This window comes from Schistocerca serialis, chromosome 5 (assembly GCF_023864345.2).
Source record: "Schistocerca serialis cubense isolate TAMUIC-IGC-003099 chromosome 5, iqSchSeri2.2, whole genome shotgun sequence".
Taxonomy (NCBI): Eukaryota; Metazoa; Arthropoda; class Insecta; order Orthoptera; family Acrididae; genus Schistocerca; species Schistocerca serialis.
Genome location: NC_064642.1, coordinates 1297490 through 1321470, shown reverse-complemented (window position 1 = coordinate 1321470; position 23981 = coordinate 1297490). Strand labels below are relative to the sequence as shown.

Here is a 23981-nt window from a genome sequence, read left to right as displayed (position 1 = left end):
TTCTCATCTATAATAGTTGCGCCCATACCTATAATTGTTGTGTCAAACTCCATCAAACGTTATTCTTTTCCCATCCTGGTGCTGGAATACAATGTGTTATAAGCATAGCAGTTTTCACTGTGATATAGCTTAATAATATCCAAGAGAGCAACATTAGCTCATTGCTAAATAATGAAATAAAGTGCTTATTTCAAAATAAAAGAACAGCCTGAGCAGGAATACAACTTCCTTTAAGTCCACGATTTGCGCTCAGATTGCGTAGTTGGTGGTGCACTGTTAAGGAAATGCAGGGCTCTAGGTCCGGGTGTCATTCCAGTGCACGGTTTTAAGTTGTTAAGTTACATATAGCCATGAAATAAGATTTTATCATTGTTTTTCCTTTAATAAAAAAATATATGCAAAGGACTGAAAACTATTTTCGCAAATTATAACATGAAAATGTGAATGTGTATCAGCATGCATTATTTTAAGTTCATACATCCACTGTAACAAAAGGTTTTTGACAATACCAGCTTATACACAATTTATTTTATTTTACTTGGACAGCTTATCACATTAATAACATGTGAAGACATTACAGAAGGAGAAGCAAGGAAAAAATTAACATGAACAATAAAATGGATTTATATGTAACACATTGAGTATTATCAGTATTACAAGTCACTTTTTATGACAAGTTCTTGATTAAATGCTACCAAATCCAAAGAATTGAAATTTCATCAATGCTGGATGAACAGGATATGACTGGATGAAATTTTTTACGAAGTGATTAGTTATCTGGCTTTTCTAAAGAGCATCTGTCCACTGAGTCGATCAAAACAATAAGCCATTTCTGACAATAATTTTAAAAAATCCATGCCACATTTTGTATGAAAATTGCCCTAATGAAATAAGGAAACTACCAGTTGATATGTCATTTCTTTTGAAACACAATCCCATGGTGAGAAAATTTAACAAATGGTTGAAGCACACCTAATAAATCAAAGTGTACTTCAGTCGGATATCTAGGCAATATACTGACTTAGGGAAACATTTGAGTAAGAATAAGAAATGTTCCAACAAAGTTTTCAACAGGAGGTCTCGGATTTTGGCTTAAATTTACAATCATATTCATCTTCAACGAACTCTTTCTCTCTGCTTAACTACTTGGACACATTTTCCGTAACCGAGTAACATTCTGGATGATATTTTGCCTCGTGAGCAATTAGACTGTTCTTAAAAAGAAACATTTCTCCACATGATGAACATGGAAAGGCTTTTTCATCCGATTTCTCACAGTTAAAATCAAAATGAAAACCATATGGTTCAAAACTGAAATCTTTAACATCAGACAAATGGGATGCAAAACTATCTATTTCATTTGCTTCAGCTGACTCCACAAGTGAGATATTGTTGGTTGTTTCAATCGGCAGTTGGCTGTCAGCATTCTCTGGTACTGCAGTGGCGGCACTGACTGTGGCCATTTCTTCGTCAGTAGAAGTAGCTGACCCAGTGAAGGTCTCCCTGACAGAAACTTCTCCAGAACTCCTACAAAAAAAGGTCTCTGTCAATAGTGGTTTCTTTCTTACTACAATATATAAATTCAACAATTTATCACAATGAACATTACTTACAGGGAGACTGGTTTCGGAAGTATTTTGCGCAATATTTTAGCCTGCAGTGATGGCTGATTTAACATATCTGTAATGATATAAATAAAACAGTGTACATCAAACACAGAATTACCTTTAAATCCCACTTTATTAAGTTTTTACAGAGAGGGTACTACATGGATTAAACAAAAAATTTTAATTCCACATGTGTTTCATACTGTAGATTACACACACACACACACACACACACACACACACACACACACACACACACAAACACAAACACAAACACCTACACAGCCCTGGCCCTTCAGTTCAACTGTCTGAGAACTGTTTGACATCTTCTCTTCACTTGGTTGTAGGAGTTAATGATGCGAAACACAACTGGCATCCAAATTCATTAAGACACAGAAGAAGAAATTATGCATGTGCAGAGCAGCTCTCAGAACCGGATGAAAATAGTACCCATAGTGTCCCCTGCAGGGAGACAAATATGGGACCTTCCGTATGTGTGTGGCATGGGCAATGGCTGTGCTGCTGAGCATTGCTGTGGCTCGTGGCTAAAACCTGAATTAAATTTCTGTAAAGTGCTGCATCACACTTGTAATTGGAGACTCTCATTTCTCTCATTTTGATTTAATGGTGACCAGGGTGGATTCCCGAGAAACAACCAAAGACTATGACTCCTCTTCAGGTAACTTTTATTCTGTGTACCAACTGGAACAACTGTTGACTGCTTTTTCTTCAACAGGCTTTGTACCATTAGTTTACAGAAGGATACGGAAAAATAGTACTGCAATGCTGTCACTGATTATGTCAAATTTTAAATTCTGGAACATTCATAATTTCGAGCCATTGGTGTGTTGGAGCGAAATGCTGTTGGCATCCCTGCACATGTCTGTGTTTAATGTGTAACTACTGGAAGTTAACTGTGTATGTCTGTTAGTTATTGTTCAGTGCTGTATTGAGTAGCACGTTTTTTACAGACACACATCAAATGACACAGCAAACCTACCGTGATGAGTGCTTAAGCCATAATCAGTGTTACAAATGGTCCACAGGTTTTAAAAATGGCCAGACAGAAATTAAAGACGACCCTCGTTCAGGATGCCCTTTGACATCCTCCGATGAGCCTCGTGTCAGAAACATCAACGAAATTGTGCGTGCCAATCGAAGACTGACTGTCAAAGAGATTGCAGAAGAATGTAAAATTTCAGTTCGAACACGTCACAAAATCCTTGCGCAACATCTTGGAATGGAATGTGTTGCTGCCAAATCTGTAACATCAATTGTGGAGGAGAGTATTTAGAGAAGACCATACACAAAGGTAAGCGCAGGAAAGTTATGTGGAAAAAGTTCCAGAAGTTTTTGAACACATCTCATATGTTATGTTAGATCAGCTTGGACATTAGTAACAGTTACATAATCTTCTAGAAATTATCATTATTGAGTTCTACTACTCAACTTTGCATCACTTTTTACTTAACTTCTCTGACTGGCATGAGATATTTTGTATTACAAAAGATTTCTTTTAATATATTGCAAGTTATGATACATACAGTGTTGGCCATACACTATGGAATCAAAAGTATCCGGAAACCCCCAAAAACATACGTTTTTCATATTAGGTGCATTGTGCTGCCACCTACTGCCACGTACTCCATATCAGCGACCTCAGTAGTCATTAGACATCGTGAGAGAGCAGAATGGGGCACCTCTGCGGAACTCACGGACTTTGAACGTGGTCAGCTGATTGGGTGTCACTTGTATCATACGTCTGTGTGCGAGATATCTACACTCCTAAGCATCCCTAGGTCCACTGTTTCTGATGTGATAGTGTAGGGGAAATGGGAAGGGACACATACACCACAAAAGTGTCCAGGCCAACCTTGTCTGTTGACTGACAGAGACCGCCAACAGTTGAAGATGGTCATAATGTGTAACCGGCACACATCTATCCAAACCATCACACAGGAATTCCAAACTGCATCAGGATCCACTGCAAGTACTACGACAGTTAGGCGGGTGGTGAAAAAACTTGGATTTCATGGTCGGGCAGCTGCTCATAAGCCACACATCACGCTGGTAAATGCCAAATGATGCCTTACTTGGTGTAAGGAGCATATACATTGGACGACTGAACAGTGGAAAAATGTTGTGTGGAGTGACAAATCACAGTACACAATGTGGCGATTCAATGGCAGGGTGTGGGTATGGTGAATGATCAGTGAACGTCATCTGCCAGCGTGTGTAATGCCAACAGTAAAATTCAGAGGCGGTGGTGTTATGGTGTGACTGTGTTTTTCGTGGAGGGGGCTAGCACCCCTTGTTGTTGTGTGTGGCACTATCACAGCACAGGCCTACACTGACGTCTTAAGCACCTTCTTACTTCCCATTGTTGAAGAGCAATTTGGGGATGGCGACTGCATCTTTCAACATAATCGAGCAGCTGTTCATAATGCACAACCTGTGGTGGAGTGGTTACATGACAATAAAATCCCTGTAATGAAATGGCATGCACAGAGTCCTGACCTGATTCCTATAGAACACCATTGGGATGTTTTGGAATGCTGACTTCATGCCAGGCCTCACTGACTGACATTGATACCTCTCCTCAGTGCAGCACTCCAGGGGCTGCCATTCCCCAAGAAACCTTTCAGCACCTGATTGAACGTATGCCTGCAAGAGTAGAAGCTGTCATCAAGGCTATGGGTGGGGCAGCACCACATTGAATTCCAGCATTACTGATGGAGGGCTTCACAACCCTGTAAGTTATTTTCAGCCAGGTATCTTGATACTTTTGATCACATAGTGTAGCAAAGCTATTATAACTGGAATATAGAAATTAATATTGAACACTATTTTACATTCCACTAAACATTAAGATGACATGCAGTTCATTAAGAAATAAATAGTGTATGAAAACAGCATGATGTAGCAAGCTCAATGAATCCTATGTTCTGTATATGTAAGATAATTAAGAAGATCTTTTTTTTTTTGGTCATCAGTCTACTGACTGGTTTGATGCGGCCCGCCACAAATTCCGTTCCTGTGCTAACCTCTTCATCTCAGAGTAGCACTTGCAACCTACGTCCACAATTATTTGCTTGACGTATTCCAATCTCTGTCTTCCTCTACAGTTTTTGCCCTCTACAGCTCCCTCTAGTACCATGGAAGTCATTCCCTCATGTCTTAGCAGATGTCCTATCATCCTGTCCCTTCTCCTTATCAGTGTTTTCCACATATTCCTTTCCTCTCCGATTCTGCGTAGAACCTCCTCATTCCTTATCTTATCAGTCCACCTAATTTTCAACATTCGTCTATAGCACCACATCTCAAATGCTTCGATTTTCTTCTGTTCCGGTTTTCCCACAGTCCATGTTTCACTACCATACAATGCTGTACTCCAGACGTACATCCTCAGAAATGTCTTCCTCAAATTAAGGCCGGTATTTGATATTAGTAGACTTCTCTTGGCCAGAAATGCCTTTTTTTGCCATAGCGAGTCTGCTTTTGATGTCCTCCTTGCTCCGTCCGTCATTGGTTATTTTACTGCCTAGGTAGCAGAATTCCTTAACTTCATTGACTTCGTGGCCATCAATCCTGATGTTAAGTTTCTCGCTGTTCTCATTTCTACTACTTCTCATTACCTTCATCTTTCTCCGATTTACTCTCAAACCATACTGTGTACTCATTAGACTGTTCATTCCGTTCAGCAGATCATTTAATTCTTCTGCACTTCCACTCAAGATAGCAATGTCATCAGCGAATCATATCATTGATATCCTTTCACCTTGTACTTTAATTCCACTCCTGAACCTTTCTTTTATTTCCATCATTGCTTCCTCGATGTACAGATTGAAGAGTAGGGGCGAAAGGCTACAGCCATGTCTTACACCCTTCTTAATACGAGCACTTCGTTCTTGATCGTCCACTCTTATTATTATTCCCTCTTGGTTGTTGTACATATTGTATATGACCCGTCTCTCCCTATAGCTTACCCCTACTTTTTTCAGAATCTCAAACAGCTTGCACCATTTTATATTGTTGAACGCTTTTTCCAGGTCGACAAATCCTATGAAAGTGTCTTGATTTTTCTTTGCCTTGCTTCCATTATTAGCCATAACGTCAGAATTGCCTATCTCGTCCCTTTGCTTTTCCTAAAGCCAAACTGATCGTCACCTAGCACATTCTCAATTTTCTTTTCCATTCTTCTGTATATTATTCTTGTGAGCAGCTTCGATGCATGAGCTGTTAAGCTGATTGTGCGATAATTCTCGCACTTGTCAGCTCTTGCCGTCTTCGGAATTGTGTGGATGATGCTTTTCCGAAAGTCAGATGGTATGTTGCCAGACTCATATATTCTACACACCAACGTGAATAGTCGATCTAAAAGTATGTAAAATATCTAAAAGGTTTCCAGTTGAATAGTGAAAAGTTAAATTCACAGATGGCACCTTGGATTTACACTCCATATTATAGCCTTGCTGTCAAGCCAATTCCTGATTTTGAGGTAACTTGCCTCCTCCTTGTGTAAAAGATATTACTTCCACCAGTAAGTAGCATTTGTACTTAGGGTTTTTGTCGCCAGTGTCATGACGGTAAAAATTCTTCTGAGTGCTGTAATGCATCATCGTACAAAATATTTTTAATTAAAAACTATAAAACTGACTTTTTGACCATATTACAGAGGCCTTGCTCAGGCAAGACTGGATAAATGGCAGCTTATCTTGAAGCTTCAAGCTGATTTGCTGTAGCATAATAAGAGTTTGTAGTTTTGCAAGTTGCAGTTTCCAGTAGTGATGTTGGAGCTAGACAGGAAGACTGGATTACATTCAAGACTTCCAAATCATTAATAAGATCCACAAGATATTGTAAGTCTGATAGCTTCAGTCTAGCTTTCTCCAGCAGCTTCAAGGTTTGGAGATCACGGATAAAAGCATTCATTCATTACAAGAAGTTCAGAATCAGTCTGATAGTACAGGGCATAAAGTGCAAGGTAAGTAAGGGAAGAAAAAGTTTAAGATGACCGAGGTCTTATTCCTGGGTAGTAATACATGGAGGGTAGTGCCATAACTGGCACATAAAATTTTGGGAAGTAATTACTAAGTAATTGAAATTATTAAGCCAAGTGAAGGGCCCAGCAATGTCACCTGTGGTTTAGGACCTTTGAAGAAGGATCTTGGAAGAAGAGAAAACATAATAATAGGAGGACATGCAGGTAACAGTTTAGACTGAAGCCTCAATTATACAATTGAGGATGATATCAAGGCCAATGGTGAGAGTGTTGTTCATGCTAGTGGGAAGATTATGTCAGTCTTCGAGAGTTTGATAACATCTGGATGAAGCATTCTGAGGAATGCACTAATGCAGAGCTTGAAAAATTGCTCAGGGCAGAGAGAGACCTTCACATATCAGTGTGACTGATGCATCACCCCTCTCTAGATCACACTGTATAAGTCATTGTGCACACCTGAATGCTTCTGGTAAGAAGCTATTTGCACGACTGACTGCCTAATGCTTCCAGTGTGACCAATGCAGTGTCCCTCTTATCCTACTGCTTCTTACAAAGAACTGTAGAATAAACATAGTGACAGAAAGAAAAAAAAACAACAACTTACTAAGTGTTAATTTTCTGTCATGTAGTACTGACTAAGGGCATCTAGAGTCAATAATGTCCAGTTTTGGATTATTTAACAGCAAAATTCTATACAAGGCTTGAAGGACATGGTGCAACTCTCACTGACAATTTGTTTTCAGATCCAACAACTAGTAGAGGTGTAGCAGTCAGACCAGTAATCAATGGTTTATTGGACCACGGTGGACAAATGTTAACACTAAAATATGCTGTCCAGTTAGGTATATATCACAAAAGAAGAATATAGTATTGCAGAATCATAAACAGTGAAATGAATACCATGTTTACAGAAAGAATACTATGAAGAAATTTATAGAGCAACAGTGTGGGCAGAAAATGTAACTTTTTCTTAAATATATTCCAACAGCATTTTGAGTCTTTGTTTTCCTCAAGAACAAACAAGGCTAAAATAAAACATAATCAAGTATAAGAGATGCATAAATCCTTAGATTAAAGTATGTTGTGTTAGGAAGAAAGACATCTATCTAACTCACCAGACAAACTGTAGTCAGGAGTTCAAACTCCATTACCTTGTGTATCATAAAACTTTACAATTTCTTTAAGTCCATGCCCTAGGCTCAAATACATAAATAAAACCCTGAGCAAAAACAATCTAGAACACTATTAAACACATAGTGACCCAAACGAAACAAACCCCAGAATATTGCTCTGGCAGAAATGGCCACCAAATTCAATATTACTTATTCACAGTGGAAGGAAATATCGCACTCACAATAAACAACTAAATGCAGGGCCTGTTAAGGCGATGCATGCACCATTAACAGACATTAGTTTAAGAAATATAATGTATATGCAGATTAGAAAATTCATTACATAATTAAAAGATACTCATTCTGCTGGCCATGATGGCATTTATAGAAGAATATTAAAATGTTCTGTCGACTTGGGGCACATTTTCCATCTGCAATACTAGATACACTCAAACCATCCCTAAAATTACAGACCTGTTGTTGTTGTTGTTGTTGTGGTTGTTGTCGTTGTGATCTTCAGTCCAGAGACTGGTTTGATGCAGATCTCCATGCTATTGTATCCTGTGCAAGCTTCTGCATCTCCCACTACCTACTGCAACTTACATTCTTCTGAATCTGTTTTGTGTATTCATCTCTTTGTCTCCCCCTACGATTTTTACCCTCCACGCTGCCCTCCAATACTAAATTGGTGAACCCTTGATGCCTCAGAACATGTCCTACCAACCGATCTCTTCTTCTAGTCAAGTTGTGCTACAAGTTTCTCTTCTCCCCAATTCTATTCAATACCTCCTCATTAGCTATGTGATCTACCCATGTAATCTTCAGCATTCTTCTTTAGGACCACATTTCAAAAGCTTCTATTCTCTTCTTGTCCAAACTATTTACTGTCCATGTTTCACTTCCATATATGGCTACACTCTATACAAATACTTTCAGAAACGACTTCCTGACACTTAAATCTATACTCGATGTTAACAAATTTCTCTTCTTCAGAAACGTTTTCCTTGCCATTGCCAGTCTACATTTGACCATCATCAGTTGTTTTGCTCCCCAAATCGCAAAACTCATCTACTACTTTAAGCATCTCATTTCCTAAACTAATTCCCTCAGCATCACCCGACTTAATTCGAATACATTCCATTATCCTCATTTTGCTTTTGTTGATTTTCATCTTATATCCTCCTTTCAAGACACTGTCCATTCCGTTCAACTGCTCTTCCACGTCCTTTGTTGTCTCTGACAGAATTACAATGTCATTGGCAAACCTCAACGTTTTTATTTCTTCTCCATGGATTTTAATACCTACTCCAAATTTTTCTTTTCTTTCCTTTACTGCTTGCTCAATATACAGATTGAATAACATCGGGGATAGGCTACAACCCTGTCTCACTCCCTTCCCAACCACTGCTTCCCTTTCATGCCCCTCGACTCTTATAACTGCTCTCTGGTTTCTGTACAAATTGTAAATAGCCTTTCGCTTCCTGTATTTTGCCCCTGCCACCTTCAGAATTTGAAGAGTATTCCAGTCAATATTATCAAAAGCTTTCTCCAAGTCTGCAAATGCTAGAAACATAGGTTTGCCTTTCCTTAATCTAGCTTCTAAGATAAGTCATAGGGTCAGCATTGCCTCATGTGTTCCAACATTTCTACAGAATCCAAATTGATCTTCCCCAAGGTTGGCTTCTACCACTTTTTCCATACGTCTGTAAAGAATTCGCGTTAGTATTTTGCAGCCGTGATTTATTAAACTGAGAGTTTGGTAATTTTCACATCTGTCAACACCGGGTTTCTTTGGGTTTGGAATTATTATATTTTTCTTGAAGTCTGAGGGTATTTCGCCTGTCTCATACATGTTGCTCACCAGATGGTAGAGTTTTGTCAGGGCTGGCTCTCCCAAGGCTATCAGTAGTTCTAATGGAATGTTGTCTACTCCCGGGGCCTTGTTTCGACTTAGGTCTTTCAGTGCTCTGTCAGTATCGTATCTCCCATTTCATCTTCATCTACATCCTCTTCCATTTCCATAATATTGTCCTCAAGTACATCGCCCTTGTATAGACCCTCTATATACACCTTCCACCTTTCTGCTTTCTCTTCTTTGCTTAGAACTGGGTTTCCATCTGAGCTCTTGATATTCACACAAGTGGTTCTCTTTTCTCCAAAGGTTCCTCTAATTTTCCTGTAGGCAGTATCTATCTTACCCCTAGTGGGATATGCTTCTACATCCTTACATTTGTCCTCTAGGCATTTTGCACTTCCTGCTGAACTCATTTTTGAGACGTTTGTATTCCTTCATGCCTGCTTCATTTACTACATTTTTATATTTTCTTCTTTCATCAATTAAATTCAACATATCTTCTATTACTCAAGGATTTCTACTAGCCCTTGTCTTTTTACCTACTTCATCATCTGCTGCCTTCACTATTTCATCCCTCAAAGCTACCCATTGTTCTTCTACTTTATCTCTTTCCCACACTCCTGTCAATCGTTCCCTAATGCTCTCCCTGAAACTCTGTACAACCTCTGGTTCTGTCAGTTTATCCAGGTTCCATCTCCTTAAATTCCCACCTTTTTGCAGTTTCTTCAGTTTTAATCTACACTTCATAACCAATAGATTGAGGTGAGAGTCCACGTCTGCCCCTTGAAATGTCTTACAATTTAAAACCTGGTTCCTGAATCTCTGTCTTACCATTATATAGTCTATCTGATACCTTCAGGTATCTCCAGGCTTTTTCCATATATACAACCTCCTTTCCCAATTCTTGAACCAAGAGTTAGCTGTGATTATGTTAGGCTCTGTGCAAAATTCTACCAGGCGGCTTCCTCTTCCATTTCTTACTCCCATTCCATATTCACCTACTATGTTTCCTTCTCTCCCTTTTCCTGCTATCTAATTGTAGTCACCCATGGCTATTAAATTTTCATCTCCCACCGCTATCTGAATAATCTCTCTTATCTCATCATACATTTCACCAATCTCATCGTCATTTGTGGAGCTAGTTGGCATATAAACTTGTACTACTGTGGTAGGCGTGGGCTTCGTTTCTATCTTGGCTACAATAATGTGTTCACTATGCTGTTTGTAGCAGCTTACCCGCACTCCTATTTTTTTATTCATTATTAAGCCTACTCCTGCATTACCCCTATTTGACTTTGTATTTATAACCCTGTATTCACCAGACCAGAAGTCTTGTTCCTCCTGCCACCGAACTTCACTAACTCCCACTATATCTAACTTTAACCTATCCATTTCCCTTTTTAAATTCCCTAACCTACCTGCTCGATTAACGAATATGACATTCCATGCTCCAATCCGTAGAATGCCAATTTTCTTGCTCCTGATAATGACGTCGTCCTGAGTAGTCCCTGCCCGGAGATCCGAATGGGGGCTATTTTACCTCCGTAATATTTTACCCAAGAGGACGCCATCATCACATAACCATACAGTAAAGCTGCATGCCCTCGGGAAAAATTACGGCTATAGTTTCCCCTTGCTTTCATCCGTTTGCAGTACCAGCACAGCAAGGCCATTTTGGTTAGTTTTACAAGGACAGATCAGTCAACTACTGCAACTACTGAAAAGGCTGCTGCCCTCTTCAGGAACCACACGTTTGTCTGGCCTCTCAACAGCAGATACACCTCTGTTGTGGTTGCACCTATCGTACGGCTATCTGTATCTCTGAGGCACGCATGCCCCCACACCAACGGCAAGGTCCATGGTTCGTGGGGTTACTTACAGACGCCTATCACTCATTCTGCATTCTTGAAAAGTGTTTAAGAAAGTCATATATGACTGTATGTTGACTCACTTAATAATAATAATAATAACGTGTGGGGTTTGTCAACCTCCATCTGGCTCATCCCCATTTGTTGGATAGGGGAATGCTTGGTAGATATGCTGGGGAGGTGGGAAATAAAATACCACATGTGGACCAAAATGACAACCAGAATCCATTCAGCATCTGACTTGGAGCAAGCAGCAGTATGGTCGGCATCTGTTCATCAGGAGATGCAGCTGTAAACATGCTCCAGGAACTCTCAATCCTTGGTCCTACACAACTAGCAAAGCTAGACAATTAACGACAAGCAAGCACGACACATACAAGTAATGACAAAATTACCCCAGGTGGACAATCCACCCATTCCAAAGTGGCAACCAAGTGTTCTGATTCTGGGGAGTAAGAGAGCAAGTCGCAGTGCTCTGGTAAACTTTCACAAAAAACACACACATATATGAGCACTTTCATTATTCAGACACTTATTCAAGCAGGTAAGTTACACAATCTCACAACAGAACTCATGAAGCAGAAAATTCAAATTCTCGCCTTGCGAGAAACACGCTATACAGATTCAGATATGATAGACTACAATAATTACAGAATCTTCAAAAGTGGAACAAATAAGAAAATTGACAAAAGAGCAGCACTATTGGGAATGGCCTTTATTGTAGGCAAAAAAATGCTGGACTCAGACTCAATAACAGATGTGAAACCCATCAACAATTGACTAATGACCCTAAGAGTCAAAAGAGAGAGAGAGAGAGAGAGAGAGAGAGAGAGAGAGAGAGAGAGAGACAGAGAGAGAGGGGGGGGAGGGGGGGGGAAGAAAGATTCTGGGAAGAACTTTAAACACAGATGGCCAAAATTGCAGAAGATGTGACTTCAATGCACTAATTGGCTGAGAACACAGACACAAGAAAACAGTAGGAAACTATTCAGCACACAAATTTACCAATAAATATGGCACATGACTCATTGAATTATGCCAAAGAAAAACAACCTAAAAATTGTCAACCTCACTTCGGAAACATAAAAAAAAGAAGTGGCGATCACCCATCCAGCATTTGGGAGAATTTCAGATTGATCACGTTGCAATATCATATGACACCCAAAAAGAAATTCACGATGTCTAAGGATGCAGAGGTGCAAATATTGATTTGGATCATTATTTAACCAGAATAAAAATTAAATTCACACCCAAGAAGACATTTAAAAGAAAAACACTGCTGATCCCAAAATTTGATCTACACAAAATCAAAGACTCCAAAATCGCTGAAAAATGGGAAGAACAAGACGCACAAGACTGGGAGAAATTTCAAACTAAAATCATCAAAACAGCAAAAGATCTGATCCCTATTCACAAAAAATGAAAACACCCTCAGTGGAATCAAGAATGTTAGAACGCACTATAAGAAAGAAGAAAGACATTTCAAAGTTACTATTCGAACAAATCAGAAGAAACATACAATAAATTTTTTGAAATGCTCACACAGACTTTCTAAGATTTTAAGACAAATTAAACGAAAATATGTCAGTGAACAACTGCAGTCGAAAGAAGAAAACTTCAAAAAGTACAATACAGACGACATCTATAAGAGCTTTGCAAACCAGATCAAAGGGTACTCACCACAAAACCTTTGCTTTCAAAAACAATATGGTAAATTCGCCCACACAAATAAAGACAATTGCCAAGTACAAACCACATATTTTTCACAGCTTTTAAACTGTCCAGAACCCAAAGAGAGATTCCTGAAAGTGCAGTCAGAAATATCACCACAGAACTTATCACCACCAACACAAGAAGTAGTTTATGTGCACATCAAGAAACTTAAAAGCAATAAAGCATCAGGGGAGGATAGAACTGTAGCAGTAGCAGAACTCTTGAAAAATTTAGGCCCAAATTCACTCAAAGATATTACTCAAATAATCCAAAACATCTGGCAAACTGAAAAAATCCCGGATGACTGCAAGATTGCTCTGATTCATCCACTACATAACAAAGGTAATAAATCAGATGTAAATAACTATAGGGGGTTATCTCTATCACCAGTCACCTTCAAAATTTTATCAGGTTGTCTCTTGAATAGAACAAAGCAGCAATTAGAACCCAAAGTAGCAGAATATTAAGCAGGATCTGACTGAACAGGACATGTCAGGAGCAACTTTTCAACATCAAAACCATACTCAAAATGCGAGCTCTCAGACAAAATCCTGTAGCACGCACATTTGTAGATTTCAAAACAGAATTCAATTCAATAGACAGGCCCTCATGATTCCAAATTTTATAAGAGAGAAGATTAGATCCCAAAACATGAGAAATCATAAAACCGACATTAATTGGCAAATAAAATTTATGGGGAGATCTCGGAACCCTTCGACATTCAACAGGTGTGAGACAAGGTGAGGGACTCTTCCCTATTCTGTTCAACATAGTTCTAGACAAAATTATGGGAGAAAGAACTCAGGAAATGTGGGATTTGGATGCCAATCCGACTGTGTGTTGCCAAAAATAACCTCTACATACCATACCTTGCATTTGCAGATGACCTGGCAATACTAACAGAGGATAAGCAGACTGCAGTCAAACAGCTGGAAATACTCAAAGATTGTCTAGAAAATGTAGGTTTACAAATTTCATTTGAGAAAACTGAATTCTTTTGTTCAAGAACAGAAATTGCAAGCTTGAAAACAAAATATGGTAAAATTAACAGGGTTCCATACTTTAAACCCCTTGGAGAAATCATCAAACTGACAGATATTGAAAAAGTCCTACAGCAACAACATCCCCTCCAAAAAATTAAAAAAAGATTAGGGTTAATGCCAAACCTAAAAAAAAAATTAGGGAGGGAGGGGGGAGAGAGAGAGAGAGAGAGAGAGAGAGAGAAGGGTCAAGAGCGGCAAAAATTCAACATACAATACTGTCATAGAACCAGCAATCCTCTACGCAAGTGAAACACAAACTCATAACAGCAAACAACTTTAAGACATCAAAAAAGAAGAGAGAAAGATCATCAGGAAAATTCTAGGAGGAAGACATACTGAAGACGGTTATAGGCTAAAATCAATTAAAACAACAAAAAAGTTTTCAAACATTGAAATTGATATCAGCAAAAGGTGAATGAAATTCTTTGGTCACTTTAGCCGACTACCAGAAAATCGATTGACAAACAGAATAATAGATTATGTAACCTCACTTAAGAATTCGACACCTTGTCTAGATGAAATTCGAAAGGACCTAATTAATGCAAATGTAAGATGAGTTGACATTCTAGAAAGAGACACCGTCTGACACAAAGTAGACAAATGGGAAGTTATATAAGAGCAACAAAAACAGTATGGATGAAAGTGGTCAAATGAGCGTAGACAAGCCTTTTCGGGAAGAATGAAAGCTTACTGGAAGAACAAGAAGAACTCAAAGAGATATTGATCGACTTATTTGCTAGACATCTTCCATTTCTGGGGAAAAATCGCCAATAAATAATAATAATAATAATAATAATAACTGTTCAGCATGCAGCCACATTTACAAATTAATTTATGATGTGACTGTAAAATTATGCATTCCATATCATTACAATTTATTGTGCAAATGATCAATCGAAGATGACTGTGCAGAAAAACTTCTGAGTGCCATAATAAGCATGCTGGATACCTCAGAAAACTGGTTCCAGTTAAATGGGTTGACACTGAACATTGCAAAAACCCATATGGTACATTTAAAAACCAAACATTAAAAATGTGTGGAACTTAAAATGCCACATAACAATCAACTTATGAAAGAAATTGACATGGTTAAATTCCTGGGACTAAATGCGTACAGGAACTTAAGCTGGAATACATATACTGACTTCCTATTAAATAAACTATGCAGTTTTGCATTTCCAATGCAAATACTAACAGGTTCCACTGACTTGAGTACACAAAAAAATTGCTTATCATAGTTATTTTGAATCTGTTATCAGACATGGCATATTTTTCTGGGGAATTTCAAGCAATGTATCTCGAAAACTAAAATTGCAAAATAAAATTGTCAGATACATGTGTATTGCACAGGAAAAGAGTCTTGTCGCCCATTATTTCGAAACTACAAATCCTAACTGTTCCCTCCATATACATTTATAAAATTAAAATCTTCCTACACAGCAGACAAAAATTATTTGAGGTGAATCATTTTAACCACACATATAAGACGAGAAATAAAAATAATCTTAGGCTACCCACACAGCAGTTGAAATTATATGCATGGACTCCACAGTATATGGACATAACAATATAAAACAAGCTATGAACAAAAACAGATTTAATATGAAGCCAGAAATTTTAAAAATAAGGCCACAGCAGCTTCCATGGGAGAAATGCTACTATTTAGTAGAAGAATTCATAGGGCATGAAATGATAATTTGAGCAAGGGGGTACTTAAGTGTTAGATTTCATTGTAAGTATATATATAATAAAATTGTATATATAAAAAACAAAGATGCTGTGACTTACCAAACGAGAAAGCGCTGGTAGATAGACACAATAAAAAACACACAAACATACACACAAATTTTACGCTTTCGCAACCCAAGGTTGCTTCATCAGGAAAGAGGGAAGGAGGGGGAAAGACAAAAGGATGTGGGTTTTAAGGGAGAGGGAAGGAGTCATTCCAATCCCGGGAGTGGAAAGACTTACCTTAGGGGAAAAAAGGACAGGTATACAATCGCGCACTCGCACGCGCTACACACACGCGCGCACACACACATACATATATATTGGTCTGTATATGTGCGTGTGTGTGTGTGTGTGTGTGTGTGTGTGTGTGTGTGTGTGTGTGTGTGTGTGTGTGTGTGTCTACACCTGTCCTTTTTTCCCCCTAAGGGAAGTCTTTCCGCTCCCGGGATTGGAATGACTCCTTACCCTCTCCCTTAAAACCCACACCCTTTCGTCTTTCCCCCTCGTTCCCTCTTTCCTGTGTGTGTGTGTGTGTTTGTGTGTTTTTTATTGTGTCTATCTACCCGCACTTTCTCGTTTGGTAAGTCACAGCATCTTTGTTTTTTATATATATTTTTCCCACGTGGAATGTTTCTTTCTATTATATTCATAACAAAACTGTATTATTATTATTATTATTATGCTGTTTGTTAATATCAGCTGTTGCGTATTTATGGTGAAATGTTACCACAAATTTTGGTGTGACTCCTGCACCTGAATCAAATGATATAGATTATGTATGTTATGAGACAAAGAAACCACAATTCACAAGAAACCTCCAAGATGAGTGTCACCCTAATTAACAAGCATACCTTGTCTTCTCTTTCACTAACAAAGTGAGGGACCATAAATTAGCAGTAAAGACTCACATAGGTGTAAACGTTCCTGACAGTTTAATAGATACTGGAAGTTCTTTAGTCAGTAAAAATAACTTCGTAATGCACTTAAATATAGGTGGTGTGTCGGGAGAAATGATGAACAAACTATATGACTTAGAAATACTCTTAGGACAAATAAACTCAGTAAAAGTCATATGTTTGAATGAACATTGGCTTAAATGGGACAATGTCAAGCTACTGAATTCACTCTCGTGATACAAGTTAGCATCGAGTTTTTGCAGAAAAAAGGGGTATGGGGGATCATGTATATTAGTCGAACAGACACAAAAATTCGAAGCCAAAACGACTTTCGACTGTTTAAATGAGGAACAGGTATTCGAAAGCTGTTGCACTGAGCTGTCTGAATACGGTTTACTTATCATAAGCATATTGGGCTACTAGGGCATTTCTAGCTAGAAATTTGAATCTCTGCGAAGTAGGTTGCAGGTAGGGAAACCATATAAAAAAATTGTAATTTGTTTCGATTTTAATATAGATATAAGAGACGAAAACAGATTTGTTATCACCCTGAAAGATTCGTTGGCTACAAACGGCTTAACACTAAATTTTACTGAGTACACCAGGGTAACAGCCACTTCTGCCATAAGCATTGATAATATAGTGAGCAGCAAAAATTATGGGAATACAGAAAAAAAAACATGTATTAGAATTAGTAATAGCTGATCACTCAGGACTTTTTATGTCATTGCAATAACAGACAAAACGTATAGGCCCACAGTAAAATTGATCAGAAATTTCAGCCAGCCAAATATAAACATATTTATATTGAAATTAAAGGAAACCCACTGGACCTTCAGCAACCAGTGTTCAGTAAACAATAATTACAAGACTTTCATATCTGAATTCATGAACATTTTCAACAAATGCTTTCGCCTTGTATCAACACATGATAAATACAATAAAAGTAAGACATGGATTACAGAAGGTATCAGGATCTTTAGTATTAGAAAGAGGGAAATGCATAAGGAAGCAAAAACCAACCATGATGCTGAATTTATTAGGTACAAAATCAAATACAAAAAAATATTTGATCGGGTAGTTAAACAAGCAAAACAAATGGCAAACAGTAAATATATAGCTAATGCCTCAAATAAATCAAAAGCAGAATAGCAGGTTGTCAAGAAAGAAACAGGTACTGAAGAAACAAAACATTTTAATTACAAACTAGAAATTTGTGGGAATACTGTTACTAACACTCAGTACATCTGTGAAGAATTTAATAAGTACTTCATAATCACAAACAAAATTCATAACTTCTTGCTTCCACAAATAAGACCTGATGCAGTGCTGCAGGAATCAAGATAGTTTAAATTTACAGCAGTATCATGTCAGGAAGTGGCTAACATCATACAATCCCTAAGAAATCTTAAATCTGTGGGCTGGGGTGAAATTCCAATAAATATCATAAAGATAGGAAGTGACAGCATTGCACCTCAACTCTGTAAAATAATAAACCAATCATTTGCTGAAGGCTGCTTTCCAAACAGACTGAAATATGCTGAAGTTTGTCCAATCTACCAAAAGGGAAAAAAATATGATTTAGTAAATTACCGCCCAGTGCCTATACTACCAGTTTTCTCTAAAATAGTTGAACGAATAGTGTGTAATCAATTAGGAAAGTACAATACAGAAGGTAATGTTATTCTAAATAACCAATATGGGTTTAGGAAGGGACGAAACACATTACAAGCTGTAAATGAACTAATCTCTAAAGTAAGTAAATGCCTCAACAACAAACAAAGTGCAACTGGTATTTTTTGTGACCTATCAAAGGCGTTTGACACAGTAAACCATTAGCTACTGCTCCAAAAATTGGCTACCTAATGGCTTCCATGGAAAATCTATAAGATGGTTTTCATCTTATCTCAAACACAGACACCAAACGGTGGTGATACATCAAAAGGGAGAGAAAACTTGCTCTAGCTGGAAAGAAATACAAGCAGGCGTGCCCCAGGGCTCGATATTAGGACCACTTCTGTTCTCATATTACATAAATGACATGCCTAGCAAAGTAAATACAGATATAATAGTTTACGCAGATGACTCAACTGCTGTAGTCTGCTGCAAAAACACTGCAGAATTAGTATGGACCATGAAACAAACTACAAGAAATTTAACAATGGATAAAAAATAATGCTATGAAATTAAATTTTGAAAAGCCCAATTCATACACTACAGGACCAAACAAACTACTGAATGCATACCACAAATAGAATATTCAGGTAAAGAACTGACCACAGTTGATTCTGCAAAATTTCTCGGGATAACTTTAAATAAAAACTTGATGATGGTTTTACACCATAATGGCAAAAAACTGCTGATTTTCTTAAATCTTTCTATTTTTTTTGTCTTCAGTCCTGAGACTGGTTTGATGCAGCTCTCCATGCTACTCTATCCTGTGCAAGCTTCTTCATCTCCCAGTACCTACTGCAACCCACATCCTTCTGAATCTGCTTTGTGTATTCATCTCTTGGTCTCCCTCTACGATGTTTACCCTCCACACTGCCCTCCAATGCTAAATTTGTGATCCCTTGATGCCTCAGAACATGTCCTACCAACCGATCCCTTCTTCTAGTCAAGTTGTGCCACAACGCCTCTTCTCCCCAATTCTATTCAATACCTCCTCATAAGTTATGTGATCTACTCATCTAATCTTCAGCATTCTTCTGTAGCACCACATTTCGAAAGCTTCTATTCTCTTCTTGTCCAAACTATTTACTGTCCATGTTTCACTTCCATATATGGTTACACTCTTTACAAATACTTTCAGAAACGACTTCCTGACACTTAAATCTATACTCGATGTTAACAAATTTCTCTTCTTCGGAAACGCTTTGCTTGCCATTGCCTGTCTACATTTTATATCTTCTCTACTTCGACCATCATCAGTTATTTTGCTCCCCAAATAGCAAAACTCCTTTACTACTTTAGGTGTCTCATTTCCTAATCTAATTCCCTCAGCATCACCCGACTTAATTCGACCACATTCCATTATCCTCGTTTTGCTTTTGTTGATGTTCATCTTATACCCTCCTTTCAAGACACTGTCCATTCTGTTCAACTGCTCTTCCAAGTCCTTTTGCTGTCTCTGACAGAATTACAATGTCGCTGGCAAACCTCAACGTTTTTATTTCTTCTCCATGGATTTTAATACCTACTCCGAATTTTTCTTTTCTTTCCTTTACTGCTTGCTCAATATACAGATTGAATAACATCGGGGACAGGCTACAACCCTGTCTCACTCCCTTCCCAACCACTGCTTCCCTTTCATGTCCCTCGACTCTGATAACTGCCATCTGGATTCTGTACAAATTGTAAATAGCCTTTCTCTCCCTGTATTTTACCCCTGCCACCTTCAGAATTTGAGAGTATTCCAGTCAACATTGTCGAAAGCTTTCTCTAAGTCTACAAATGCTAGACACGTAGGTTTGCCTTTCCTTAATCTATTTTCTAAGATACGTCGTAGGGTCAGTATTGCCTCAGGTGTTTCAACATTTCTGCGGAATCCAAACTGATCTTCCCCGAGGTCAGCTTCTCGCAGTTTTTCCATTCGTCTGCAAAGAATTCGCGTTAGTATTTTGCAGCTGTGACTTATTAAACTGATAGTTCGGTAATTTTCACATCTGTCAACATCTGCTTTGTTTGGGATTGGAATTATTATATTCTTCTTGAAGTCTGAGGGTATTTCGCCTGTCTCATACATCTTGCTCACCATATGGTAGAGCTTTGTCAGGAGTGGCTCTCCCAAGGCCGTCAGTAGTTCTAATGGAATGCTGTCCACTCCCGGGGCCTTATTTCGACTTACGTCTTTCAGTGCTCCGTCAAACTCATCGCGCAGTATCGTATCTCCCATTTCATCTTCATCTACATCCTTTTCCATTTCCATAATATTGCCCTCAAGTACATCGCTCTTGTACAGACCCTCTATATACTCCTTCCACCTTTCTGCTTTCCCTTCTTTGCTTCGAACTGGGTTTCCATCTGAGCTCTTGATATTCATACAAGTGGTTCTCTTTTCCCCAAAGGTGTCTCTAATTTTCCTGTAGGGAATATCTATCTTACCCCTCGTGATATAAGCCTCTATATCCTTACATTTGTCCTCTATCCATCCCTGCTCAGCCATTTTCCACTTCCTGTCGATCTCATTTTTTAGACGTTTGTGTTCCTATTTGCCTCCTTCATTTACTGCATTTTTATATTTTCTCCTTTCATCAATTAAATTCAATATTTCTTCTGTTACCCAAGGATTTCTACTAGCCCTCGTCTTTTTACCTACTTGATCCTCTGCTGCCTTCACTACTTCATCCCTCAAAGCTACCCATTCTTCTTCTACTGTATTTCTTTCCCCCATTCCTGTCAATTATTCCCTTATGCTCTCCCTGAAACTCTGTACAACCTCTGGTTCTTTCAGTTTATCCAGGTCCCATCTCCTTAAATTCCCACCTTTTTGCAGTTTCTTCAGTTTTAATCTACAGGTCATAAACAATAGATTGTGGTCAGGGTCCACATCTGCCCCTGGAAATGTCTTACAATTTAAAACCTGGTTCCTAAATCTCTGTCTTACCATTATATAATCTATCTGATACCTTTTAGTATCTCCAGGGTTCTTCCATGTATACAACCTTCTTTTATGATTCTTAAACCAAGTGTTAGCTATGATTAAGTTATGCTCGGTGCAAAATTCTACCAGACAGTTTCCTCTTTCATTTGTCTCCCCCAATCCATATTCACCCACTATGTTTCCTTCTCTCCCTTTTCCTACTCTCGAATTCCAGTCACCCATGACTATTAAATTTTCGACTTCCTTCACTATCTGAATAATTTCTTGTATCTCATCATACATTTCATCAATTTCTTCATCATCTGCAGAGCCAGTTGGCATATACACTTGAACTACCGTAGTAGGCATGGGCTTCGTGTCTATCTTGGCCACAATAATGCGTTCATTATGCTGTTTGTAGTAGCTTACCCGCACTCCTATTTTTTTATTCATTATTAAACCTACTCCTGCATTGCCCCTATTTGATTTTGTATTTATAACCGTGTATTCACCTGACCAAAAGTCTTGTCCCTCCTGCCACTGAACTTCACTAATTCCCACTATATCTAACTTTAACCTATCCATTTCCCTTTTTAAATTCTCTAATCTACCTGCCCGATTAAGGGATCTGACATTCCACGTCCCGATTCGTAGAACGCCAGTTTCCTTTCTCCTGATAATAACGTCCTCTTGAGTAGTCCCCGCCCAGAGATCTGAATGAGGGACTATTTTACCTCCGGAATATTTTACCCAAGAAGATGCCATCATCATTTAACCATACAGTAAAGCTGCATGCCCTCGGGAAAAATTACGGCCGTAGTTTCCCCTTGCTTTCAGCCGTTCGCAGTACCAGCACAGCAAGGCCATTTTGGTTAGTTTTACAAGGACAGATCAGTCAATCATCCAGACCGTTGCCCCTGCAACTACTGAAAAGGCTGCTGCCCCTCTTGAGGAACCACACGTTTGTCTGGCCTCTCAACAGATACCCCTCCGTTGTGGTTGCATCTACGGTACGGCCATCTGTATCGCTGAGGCATGCAAGCCTCCCCACCAACGGCAAGGTCCATGGTTCATGGGGGTTTCTATAAAACTGTATATTACTTCCAACACACACTGTTTGAATGAGTAACTACAAACTAATGATAAACAATGCACAGAAGACTGAGTACTGATTCTTGCACAAGGATAAATAAGTGAATCAACTATGACTGCACTGGCATTTACCATCTATGCTCTTCCTAAAATGGTTTAGGGAAAGACGAAAAGAGTTACCCTAGGATGTTTCAGTAAGATTTAAGAATCACTTATCCCACATAATATCATTAAATTAATAGCTTAAGATGAAGGATTCTTCCTTTGCAAGAGATACAGTGCCTAATAAGGTCAACCTACAAACAAGAAGATGTACAGATGAAGTTCAACATTAAACCTGCGATATGTACATAGTTACTTGTAAATAACTCTGGGGTTTTATTAGATGACTGTGCAAAAACTAGAAGACATAAAGAAGAATCACACACATCAGTGGATAGAGCAGCTCTCCAGGTTTCAATTCATAAAACATGATATAGTAAAGTTGCAAAGCACACCGCTAGCGGGCACGTGGCATTTAATGGAGTGATGCACAGGTTTTGTGTCACTGAATCCCTTACATATAAATCAGTTGTGATGGTTCAGTGATGGTTTTGTACCAAATATCATGTAAAAGCGCCAACAGACAAAACAATCCATGGGGGTACTAACACATTCTGTGAGACTGGTTGTTTTTGTGGTGTGAAGAAAACAGACCAGATGAGACCATCAACATGGACGGCAGAACACTTGAGGGAATCATTCATCAAGAGCCCGAAGATGACAATGACGTACCCGAGCAGAACACTGCAGTGAGCTGTCTGGCACATTTTACACAAGCAATATGCGTAAAACAGTACTGGCAACAGTTGTTACGGTTGCTAACTACTCAGGACAATGAGATTAAGTCCGACTTTTGCAATGACTTGCAGCAGCTACTGGAGAAACATGCTCTTTCACAGAAGTTTGTTTTCAATGACTAAGCCATGTTTCATGTGTCTGCAAAGGGGCATTGTCATAATAAAGATGCTTGGGGTGCAGAACATCCATTCAATATTGTGGAACACATTCGAAATTCACCTACAACTGTCTTTTGTGCTATGTCCTCTTCAAAAGTTTACGCACCATTTTTCTTCGCACAGAAAACAGTGATTGGTTTCATGTACCTGGACATGTTGTAGCAGTGGCTTATGCCACAATTACAGCAAGACAGTGGACATTTAATTTCACAGTAATACGGTGCTCCACCGCATTCTCCCCCCTCAGGCACCTGTGGTTGCCTCAGTGCCAAGCTGCCGCAGCACCCGAGTGGATGTGCTTCCCATCACGAGGCTCATCTTCCTCTTCAGTGGCTCCGGTGGTCACCTGACTTAAATCCTTGAGATTTCTCCTGATGGAGTTATGTCAAAGATTGTGTGTCTTTGCCTCTACTGCCACTTAATTTGGAGGAGCTGCACGGAAGGATAATTGATGCAGTCGCTGACATCAACTGTGACATGAT

The 23981-nt window shown here is 38.8% G+C and overlaps 1 protein-coding gene across 4 annotated transcripts in view; it reads right to left on the bottom strand.

Annotated features, from left to right (window-relative positions):
* Positions 1 to 506: 506 nt before the first annotated feature.
* LOC126481957 (uncharacterized) overlaps positions 507 to 23981 on the bottom strand; it is a 67402-nt gene continuing 43927 nt past the window's right edge. For all 4 annotated transcript variants that reach the window (XM_050105917.1, XM_050105920.1, XM_050105916.1 and 1 more), the window contains 2 exons: positions 1614 to 1680; positions 507 to 1527 (listed from right to left, as the gene is read on the bottom strand). In XM_050105917.1, coding sequence (XP_049961874.1) covers positions 1143 to 1527; positions 1614 to 1680 — 452 coding nt within the window. In that variant the 3' untranslated portion in view covers positions 507 to 1142. The remainder of the gene's footprint in view (positions 1528 to 1613; positions 1681 to 23981) is intronic.